This window comes from Erinaceus europaeus, chromosome 17 (assembly GCF_950295315.1).
Source record: "Erinaceus europaeus chromosome 17, mEriEur2.1, whole genome shotgun sequence".
Lineage (NCBI taxonomy): Eukaryota > Metazoa > Chordata > Mammalia > Eulipotyphla > Erinaceidae > Erinaceus > Erinaceus europaeus.
Window position 1 is genome coordinate 10,044,632 of NC_080178.1, and position 10,538 is coordinate 10,055,169.

General features: G+C 52.6%; 1 protein-coding gene across 1 annotated transcript; it reads right to left on the reverse strand.

The window, feature by feature from the left end:
* Positions 1-313: 313 nt before the first annotated feature.
* PTGDR2 (prostaglandin D2 receptor 2) lies at positions 314-3,085 on the reverse strand. The gene has a single exon (XM_060176275.1). The coding sequence runs from the start codon at positions 3,029-3,031 to the stop codon at positions 1,811-1,813; it is 1,221 nt and encodes a 406-aa protein (XP_060032258.1). The 5' UTR covers positions 3,032-3,085; the 3' UTR covers positions 314-1,810.
* Between the last annotated feature and the right edge of the window lie 7,453 nt (positions 3,086-10,538).

The following is a 10,538-nucleotide window of genomic DNA, read 5'->3' on the forward strand; positions in this document are numbered from 1 at the left end:
GACCAGGGACTCATAGTTGAGTTGTAGGCAGTATCTCTTTATTCATGCAGGACGCAGCACAATCTAAGCCGAGCTGAGCTAAACTCAAGGTAAAGTACTCTAAAACTCACAATGCTGTCTTTATATATACTTGCCAAGTAGGGTGGAAACAGGGTGTGACATAGAGAGGGTGGAGAGAAAAGTGACTGGTGACAATCAGAGTGTGACAAGGAGAGGATCAGGGTGTGACAAGGAGGGGGGGTGGAGCAAAAACATATCATGAAACAGTGGGGATTGAACCAATGCCCTGGAGGGAGGTACTTGTTAACAGCGGTTATATAAATAGAATGAAGTGGTTATGTAAATAGAATAGTGTTAAGCAGGGGGGATTTAAACCAAATGAAACAGAAGGGGTCTCATGCATACCAACAAGTGGGGACACAGCAAAGCAATCCTTGAGGCCACAGTGGGCAAGAAAATAAGCCCCTGGCAGCCCCAAGGCAGACAGACCCAGGAGCTGCCCGGCCCATGTGGCCAGGAAGTGGGTGCTACAGAGATGCAGGGCGTACCCTGCAGACACCCCCCAGAACTGTGAGTGTATCAGTCCCGTGCTGCGGCCTGGGAGGCTGAGGGGGCCTCAGGCTCAATGGCTGCTGCTCTTGGGTCAGTCCGGGTCTCCCACAGGAGTGGGGAACCCTCGCTCCATCCCCCATATGAACACCAGTGGCCTCAAGGCTAGTGGTGGAGTCGACTGCATTTGCTGTCAACACTTCAGCTCTCAAGAGCCCGGCTGCCAGATTGAGGGGTGAAAGGTCAAGCTCAAGGGCTAGCAAGACAGCTCACTTGGGAGACCCAGGGGTGGGTCACCCAGTAAAACACACATTACCACCCACACATGGAGACTTGAGTTCAAGCCCCTCATCCCCACCTGCAAGGGGGAAGCTTCATCATGCACTGTGGGCAGTGCTGCAGGCAAGTCTGTCTCTCCTATCAAAAAGAAAAGGCGACAGAAACAGCCACCAGGAGCTGTGGAGCCCAGAGAGTCCCAACAGTAAGCCTGGTGGCAAAATAATAGCTCAAGTGGATAGTGCACCTCCCCTATCAGATTCAAGCTGCCTCCTGCCCCACCACACTGGAGAAACAGCCATGCCAGGGTGTCTCTCCCTCTGCATCTGTCTCTTACCTGAGAAAGTTTGCTCTGAGCAGGGAATCAGAGCTCCGTATTGGCTCAGTGAAGAGGCCAGATGCTCCTCAAAGCGTTTCCACTGTCCTGTGTCCCTAAAGTCTCACTGGCTCCGTGTAGGAAGCCCCCGCCCCAGCCACACCTCACCCTGACTCTATTGGCAGACCTGATTCCTGGAGGAGTCCACTCCCCTAGTTTTTTTTTTTTTTTTCCCCACAAGGGTTATCTCAGGGACTTGGTGCCTGCACTACGAATCCACCACTCCCAGCCGCCGTTTTTCCTTTTTTTTTTTTTTTTTCTATTTGACAGGGCAGAGAGAGAAATTGTCAGGGGAGGGGGAGGTTTGAGAGCGAGAGACACCTGCAGACCTGCTTCACCACTCGTGAAGTTTTCCCCCCTGCAGGTGGCGAGCGGGGATTAGGGTGGCCCCAAACCCAAGTCCTTGAGCATGCATAGTGATGCGTGCGCTTAGCACGGTGCGCCACCACCCGGCCTCCAATAGCCCTTTTTTTTTTTTTTTTTTAAGCAAGTCTCAAGGGGGTTTGACCCCCTTACTGCAACTGCCAGCTGGATCCTAGCACCTTCACTTGCACGAGGTGCCCAACCGAGGCACTCAGCCGGGCCTGCGGGGTGGCGGAGGCACACCGGCTACTCGGAGGTGACTCTGAGCGCGCGGCCCAGGGGGCTCGTCTCGTCCTGCGAGCGCGCGCGGGCCCGGCTCGGGGACGCGCCGCGGCCTCCCCGCAGCCAGCGCAGCAGGCGCGCGGCCGGGAGCTCGGGGAGCGCGGACGGGCGGCGCGCGCCGGGCGCGAGGGGGGCGGCGCCCGAGGAGGAGGAGGCGCGGCGGCGGCGCGCGCTGCCCGGGCCGCCCAGGTCGCTGTCGTCCACGAGCACGCTCTCGAGCACGCTGCGCAGCGAGCGCCGCAGTTTGCGCAGCACGTCGGGGCAGGTGAAGACGTAGAGCAGCGGGTTGAGCACGCTGTTGAAGAAGGCCAGGCTGGAGACGAAGGGCAGGCCGCGCCACACCAGCGGCCGCAGCTCCCGCCGGCCGTGCGCCGCCGCCTCCAGCAGGCTGAAGACGTGGTAGGGGCCCCAGCACAGCACGAAGGCCACCACCACGGCGGCCACCAGGCGCACGAAGCGGCTGGAGCGCCGGCGGCCGCGGTGGCGCAGCTGCAGGCTCACGGCCACGTGGCTGCAGGCGATGATCGCCAGGGGCAGCACGAAGGCCAGCAGGAACTTGCTGACCGCCAGCCCCGTCTGGCGCCCGGCGCACGTGGCGTTGCGCTCGCGGCCCGCGCTCCAGAGCAGCACGTTGTAGTAGCACATGATGCGGCCGTCGCGCCGCGGGATCGTGTCCCGAAACAGGAAGTAGGGCAGCGTGTTGAGCAGCGCCAGCGCCCAGAGCCCCAGGCACAGGCGGTGCGCCGCGGCCACCGAGCGGTGGTTCTGAGCCCACACGGGCCGCACCACCTGCAGGCAGCGGTCCAGGCTGATGGCGCTGAGCAGGAAGCCGCTGGCGAACATGTTGAGGAAGAAGACGGACGAGTGCACCTTGCAGAAGGCCGTGCCCAGCTCCCACGAGTGGCCCACGGCCAGGAAGTAGGTGAAGAAGGGCAGCGAGGCGGTGGCCAGCAGGTCGGACAGCGACAGGTGCAGCACCCACGTGGTGACCACCGTCTGGCGCATGCGGCAGCCCACCACGAAGAGGATGAGGCCGTTCTCCACCAGGCCCAGCAGCCCGGCCAGCCCGTGCAGCAGCACGGCGGCGTGGTCCATGTAGCGGATGCTGGAGTTGCGGTGGCTCTGCAGCTGGCTCATCTGCTCCAGCAGCGGGCACAGCGGCTTGGCCGTGGCGTTGGCCAGCATGCTGGGTGGGTGCTGCGGTGCACCCCGAGGTGCAGGCCGGTCTTGGGAAGCTGTCGGGGGCCACGGGCTGAGGCCCTCACAGATGGAGGCCCCGGGGATCAGCGAGGTGGAGCCGAGGCTGAAAGACGAGGGGCATGGCCCTGGGCGCAGCGCTCAACCTTCCAGAACCTTCCTCCTCCGGAACACGGGTGTCCTGGGCTACAGGGACTATTTTTTGTAGAAAAATTTTTATTAGTGAGTTTTTGTTGATGTATAAGATAACAGGGTTATATAGTTCCACAGCTTTCCTAACACCAGAGTTCTGTGTCCCCATTCCCTCTACTGGAAATTGTAGCAGTTCTTTATTATTATTATTATTATTATATTATTATTAAATATTTTGTTATTGTTTACTTTAATGAGAGAGAAAGACACATTGAAAAACCAGAGCACTGCTCAGCTCCCTGGCTTCTGGTGGTGCTGGAGATTGAACCTGGGACCTCAGAGCCTCGGGTATGAAAGTCTTTTGCAGAACCATTATTCTCTCTCCTCAGCTCTAAATATATATATATATATATTTTTTTTTTTTGCCTCCAGGGTATCGCTGGTGTCGGTGCCTGCAGTATGAGTCCATTGCTCCTGGTGGCCATTTTTTCTCCCTTTATTTTTAATTTTTATTTTTCTGGATAGGACAGAGAAATTGAGAGGAGATGGAAATGGGGAAAGAAACAGACACCTGCAGACCTGTTTCACCACTTGGGAGGCATTTCCCCTGCAGCTGGGGAGCTGGGGGCTCGAACCAAGGTTCTTGTGCAGGTCCTTGCACTTCGTACTATGCACTCAACCTGGTACACCACCACCCAACCTCCTTAAATAGATTTTTTTAAGTATTTTGTTTATTTTTTATAGACAGATCGAGAGGGAAGGAGGAGCCGGAGAGGGAGGGAGAGAGAGAGACCTGCAGCACTGCTTCACTGCTTGTTAGCTTCCCCCCCCCCCCCGCAGGTGGAGACTGGAGGCTTGAACCTGGGTCCTTCCACATTGTAGTCAGTGCATTCAACCAGGTGTGCCAACCATCTAGCTCTTAAATGCTTTATTTTAGTATGAGAGAAACAAAGACCAGGGCACTACTCAGCTCTGACTTATGGTGGTGCTGGGGATTGAACCTGGGACCTCAGAACCTTGGGCCTGAAAATCTTTTGCAGAACAGTTATGCTGTCTCCCCAGCCCTGATAATTTTTTTCTTAATGATTTGTTTACGAGCCCAGGACGTTGTTCACCTGGTAGAGGGCGCACTTTACAAGTCCTGTGCCTTCATGCCCTGGGTTTGATCCCTGGCACCACATGGAGCACCATGAACAGCACTGGGGAAGCTCCATGGATGGCTGTGGTGTCTCTGTCTCTCCTTCCTACTCCCTTTTTCTCTAAGAAGTAAAGAATGACAAAGTGGGGCCAGGAAGTCACTCAGTGGTTGTATGACGTGAGACTCTGGGTTCATTCTCCAGTGCCACGTTATAAATGGGGGTGGGTGGGTAGGTGGAATCTCACCTGCTACATACAGTGCGGCTATATTCCAGCCCCTGGTCTCCACCTGCAGAGGGTTAGTCTCTGGAGCAGTATTGATGAGGAAGATAGGAGAAGAGAAAGGACCAGATATCACTCTGGCACATGTGCTGCCAGGGATTGAACTCAGGACCTCATGCTTGAGAATCCAATGCCTTATTCACTGCACCACCTCCCAGACCACTTCCCCCTTCTCTCTCTTCTCTCTCTCTCTCTCTCTCTCTCTGTCTCTGTCTCTGACTGTCACTCATGTTTTTTTTATGGCTGTTGTTGTGGCCCAAGGGGGTGGCATAGTGAATAAAGTACTGGATTGTCAAGCATGAAGTCCCAAGTTTGAGTCCCAGCATCGCATGTGCCAGAGTGATACTCCAGTTATCTCTCTTCCTCTCTTGCTCTCCTCTCCCTCTTTTCTCATCTCTTATTAATACATATTAAAACAAAAAAAAAAAGTGCTGGGAGTAAGAGTCGTGCAGGCACTGAGCCTTAGCAACTCATGCCAAAAAAAAAAAAAAAAAGTGAGCTGGACTGTGACAGCAGCTAGAATGCCCTACCCATTGCCCTCCTGAAGTCCTGAGTTCAGTCCCCAGGCTCGCATAATATGCCAGATTGGTGCTCTGCTTCCCTCTTCCAGGAAGGAAAGAAGGGAAACATAAGGGGAAAGAAGAAAGGAGGAAGGAAAAGGGATTGTTTATTTAACAAGAAAGAGCGAGATTGTTTATTTAACAAGAAAGAGCGAGATTGTTTATTTAACAAGAAAGAGCGAGATTATTTATTTAACAAGAAAAGCAGGGTTCACTCCAGCATATGTGATGTCAGGGATCTAACTTGGACTTGCTTTATTTACTATTTTGTTTTGATTACATACTTAGGACAGAGAGAAAACTTGTGAGGGGATGGGAAGAGAGTGACGGAGAGAAAAAGACACCTGCAGCACTGCTTCACTGATTAGGAAACTTTCCCCCAGCAAGTGTTGGGAGGGGGAGGCTCAGACCCAAGCCCTTGTGCATAGTGGCATGTGCACTCAAGGTGTGTCACCACCACCCAGGCCTTTAAAGATATTTGTGGTGAGCCGGGCAGTAGCACAGCGGGTTAAGCACAGGTGGCCCAAAACGCAGGGACCTGCCGAAGGATCCCAGTTCGAGCCCCCGACTTCCCACCTGCAGGGGAGTCACTTCACAAGCGGTGAAGCAGGTCTGCAGGTGTCTATCTCTCCCTCTCTCTGTCTTCCCCTCCTCTCTCCATTTCTCTCTGTCCTATCCAACAACAGCGACATCAATAACAACAATAACTACAACAATAAAACAAGGGCAACAAAAAGGAATAAATAAATGTTTTTAAAAAGATATTTGTCAGAGATACCTAGGAGGTGATGGTTTTCCCTCTCTCTCTCTCTCTCATCAATCACTGGCACATGCAATTCAGAGACTCGAACTCAGAACTCAATGCCTGTGAGTCCAAAACCTTATCCACTGCACCACCTCCCAGACCTGGGGATCTAACTTGGGACCTTATGCAGGCATTTGAACAGAATTTTGAGTGTGTGACAATGTCATCGTGATTACAATCAATCAAATGGAACACTTCTCCAGAGCGAGACCCCCTGAAGGGGAGTTCTGGGCACAGCCCCCCTCCACCTGCAGCCCCACAGACTGGAGCAGGTCCTGGTGCAGACTTCTCACCATGTCTCTGGCCCCTCCTCCCATGGCAGGGAGGAAATGAGATAAGAGTAGGGAGAGTGGGGTGAGGCAGAGAGGGAGGAGCTTCCAAACAGAGGTTCTGAGGAGCCCCTGGAGGTGAAACAGCAGAAAGCTGCTCCCCTCCTGAATAGCCATAACCACTCTGCCTGCCATGCTCAGAACCCCAGCCCTGTCTAGTTCATTTCACTCACTCTAGGACTCACACAGCAGATAGCTATTGAGCCAGCCTCAGACGCTGCACAGATGTGCCCCAGATGTGTGCAGACCCCCCCCCTCCTGCCCCAGATGTGCATGCACACAGCCTCGGCCTCATCAAGAAATAGTTCAGGAGCTAGATAGCATAATATTTATGCAAAGAGACTCTTATGCCTGAGGCTCCTAGGTTCAATCCCTCACACCATCATAAACCAGAGTTGAGCAGTGCTTTGGTTAAAACATGAAAGGAAAAGAGAGGGGAGGGGGAAGGGAAGGAAAGAAGAACTGATATAAGGGCCAGGTGGCGAGGCACCCAGTTGCGCTCACCCATTACCATGTGCAAAGACCAGGAGTTCAAGCCTCCAGTCCCCACCTGCAAGAGGGAAGCTTCACAAGTGGTGAAGCAGAGCTACAGGTCTTTATATCTTCCCTTTCTCAATTTTTCTCAGTCTCTGTCCAATAAATAAGTAAATAAATAAAGTTTGTGTTTTTTTTTTTTTTTAAAAAAGGCCAGGCTGATTAAGCGCTCATATTACCATGCACAAGGACCCGAGTTCAAGCCCCCGCTCCCCACCTGCATGGGGGACATTTCAGTATTTACCTATCCAAGGGAAGCATCCTTGGCTGAGGAAAAAAAAAAAAAACACATCTCCAGGGATCACAGAGAGATCCTGGGATATAAAACTAGAGCCCACCCCTGCACCTGCCCCTCAGCTGGGAGCCTACAGGAAGGTAGAGAACTGATGGTCGCAGGACCTTGAGAATACTCTTACTCCCTAAACTTTAAAGGGTGGAGGAGACAACCTAATGGTTATTCAAAGACACTCTCATGCCTGAGGCTCCAAAGTCCCAAATGGCATCCCCTGAAGCAGCAAAAACCAGAGCTGAGCAGTGCTTTGGGAGGAGACGAAAGTAACAGTTGTAAAGCAGCTACGTTCTCAGGGACCCCAGGGGACATCACATCTCCAAAGAGGAGGTTGGTGTTCAGAGGCACACAGTTATCCCCTCCTCTCTGAAACCGTCCCCAAATCCAGCCTCTGCTTGGCTGAGTCCCCTGGGGATAGGTGACCCACCCAGAGGGCCCCTTATACCCAGTGGAGTCCCCCCACCACACACACACACACACACACACACACACACACACACACACACACACACACCAGATCTCCCCAGAGGTCCTGCTGTCTGGGTTTGCTACAGCCCGAGACAGAGGCAGAGTCTTGAGATCTAGGTTTTAATCCAGACCCTGGACATCCTCTGCTGCTGTGTGACCTGGGGTCACATTCCAGAACCACAAGCACCTGGGATTATGGGGAGCGAGGCTTGAAGGGGTTGGCATGGACCTGGCATTGAGCTGGTGCCTAGACAGAGGCACTCCCGCTCCCTCCCCCCTACCTGCCCATCAGCAGCAAACCTACCCTGCCTTCACAGCCCTGGTCTCGGGTCCAGAGGGGGCACATAACCCCCCAGCCCCGCCCACCCCCCACTTTCTTACCTAATATCTGGGTTCCAGCCCTAAGACGTGGCAGCAGTGGGGAACCGGGGTGCCAGGCAGGAGGAGGCGGGAGAGTGAAGTGGTGGAAGGAAATAGCTGTCTGCAGTGTGAGTGTGTGTGTGTGTGTGTGTGTGTGTGTGTGTGTGTATGTGTATGTGTCTGTGTGTGTCTGTGTGTGTGTCTGTGTGTAGAGGGTGGGGTTGAAGGAGGCGGGGACAGCCCTCAAGTTGGAGTGACTAGTCACATTGTCCTTCCAGGAACAATTGTCAACAGCTTTAGCAAAGGGGCAGGGCTGCCGGACCACCCCCCCCACATCCCTTTAGGGTCAGTGCACATGCATGTGGGTGTGTAGGGTGTGGGGGTGGGGGGCACTTCTGTGAGTGCCCTGGGCTGCCCTCTCACCTCAGACCCCCACACAAAGTGACTACACCCTGTAGATACTAGAGAAACTTCATTTCTCTCCTTTCTGGAGGGGGAGGGAATTAGGCTGTCGGATGAAGGGGAGAGAGCTTTTGAGCTTTTTGTTTGTTGCTTTTTTATTCATTTTTGGATAGAAACAGAGAAATCAATGGCCAGACAGTGGTGCACCTGTTAAGAGCTCACATCAGAGTGCACACAGGCCCAGGTTCAAGCCCCTGGTTCCCACTTACAGGGGGAAAGCTTCCTGAATGATGAAGCAGGGCTGCAGGTGTCTCTCTCTCTCTCCCTATCTACCCTCTCAATTCCTCTCTGTCTCTGTGCATAATAAATAAATAAACACATTTAAAAAAAAACAGAGAAATCTGCAGCACTGCTTCATTGCTTGTGAAGCTTTTCCCTGCAGGTGGGGACCAGGGCCTTGAACCTCTGTCCTTGCACGTTGTAATGTGTGCACTCAACCAGGTGCACACCACCCAGCCCCCCTGTCCCCACCCCATATGTTGCTTTTTAAGATAGATGGAGGGGAGGTGTGTGGGGAAAGAGAGAGACCATAGCCCTGAAGCTTTCTTCAGTGTGGTGGGAGGCAGGCTCGAACTTGGGCCACGCACATGGCAGTGAGCTTCTTCAGAGGTTTTGTTTTAAAAGGATCTAAAGCCCTTGGACAGATGACCAAGCACAGCAGCCCTGTAGGAGTCGCAGGGGCTAACGTGTTGGGGTCACGAGTTCAGTCCTCTCTTAGTGTGTAGCAGAATGATGCTCTGCTTCTTTTTCTTTCTCCTTCTCTGTCACTGATCAAAGAGTGACATTTTAAAAAAAAAAAAAAGGTTGACTATGTTTGCATGCCATTGTTCCCTAAGTCTAGTCTTTTAAGATTTTTTTTGTTTGGGTGTGTGTGTGTGGGGGGGGGGGAGACAGCATAATGGTTATATAAAAGACTTTCGTGCCTGAGGCTCTGAAGTGCCAGGATCAATCCCCAGCACCATCATAAGCCAGCTGAGCCGTGCTCTGGTGTCTCTCTGTCTGTCTGTCTCTCATTAAAAATAAATAGTAAGGGACTGGGCGGTAGCGCAGCGGGTTAAGTACACGTGGCACGAAGCACAAGGACCAGCATAAGGATCCCAGTTTGAGGCCCCAGCTCCTGCAGGGAGGTCGCTTCACAGGTGGTGAAACAGGTCTGCAGGTGTCTATCTTTCTCTCCTCCTCTCTCCATTTCTCTCTGTTCTGTCCAACGGCAATGACAACCACAGCAATAACAACAATGATAAGCAACAAGGGCAACAAAAGGGAAAAATAGCCTCCAGGAGCAGTGGATGCATAGTGCAGGCACCAAGTTCCAGCGATAACCCTGGAGGCAAAATAAATAACTAAATAAATAAATAGCAAAATATTTACATAAATAAAATATAGACATGATGGAGGAGGAGAAAGGAAGAAGAAAAGAGAGGAGAAGACGAGGAAGAAGATAGGGGAGGAGGAAAATAAGAATGTGGTGGCTGGGGACATAGCATAATGATTATGCAAAAAGCCATGCATGCCTGAGGCTCTGAGGTTCCAGGTTCAATCCCCAGCACCACATTAACCAGAGCTCAGTAGTGCTCGGGGAAATTAATAAGAAGAAGAATAATAAATAAGAATGTGGAGAGTCAGGCAGTAGCACAGTGGGTTAAGCGCAGGTGGTGCAAAGCGCAAGGACCGCTGTAAGGATCCCAGATCGAACCCCTGGCTCCCCACCTGCAGGGGAGTCGCTTCACAAACAGTGAAGCAGGTCTGCAGGTGTCTGTCTTTCTCACCCCCTCTCTGTCTTCCCCTCCTCTCTCCATTTCTCTCTGTTCTATCCAACAATGACAACATCAACAATAACTACAACAATAAAACAACAAGGGCAACAAAAGGGGAGAAATAAATAAATATTAAAAAATAATAATGAGAGTTGGGCAGTAGCACAGTGGGTTAAGCACACGTGGTGCAAAGCCCAAGGACCGGCATAAGGATCCCGGTTTGAGCCCCCGGCTCCCCACCTGCAGGGGAGTCGCTTCACAAGCTGTGAAGCAGGTCTGCAGGTGTCTATCTTTCTCTCCCCCTCTCTGTCTTCCCCTCCTCTCCATTTCTCTCTGCCCTATCCAACAAGGCCGACATCAATAACAACAATAACTACAAG

Bases quoted from the DNA above. Each gene is read 5' to 3' on its own strand.
- PTGDR2 (XM_060176275.1), bottom strand. From the start codon at position 3,031: ATGCTGGCCAACGCCACGGCCAAGCCGCTGTGCCCGCTGCTGGAGCAG.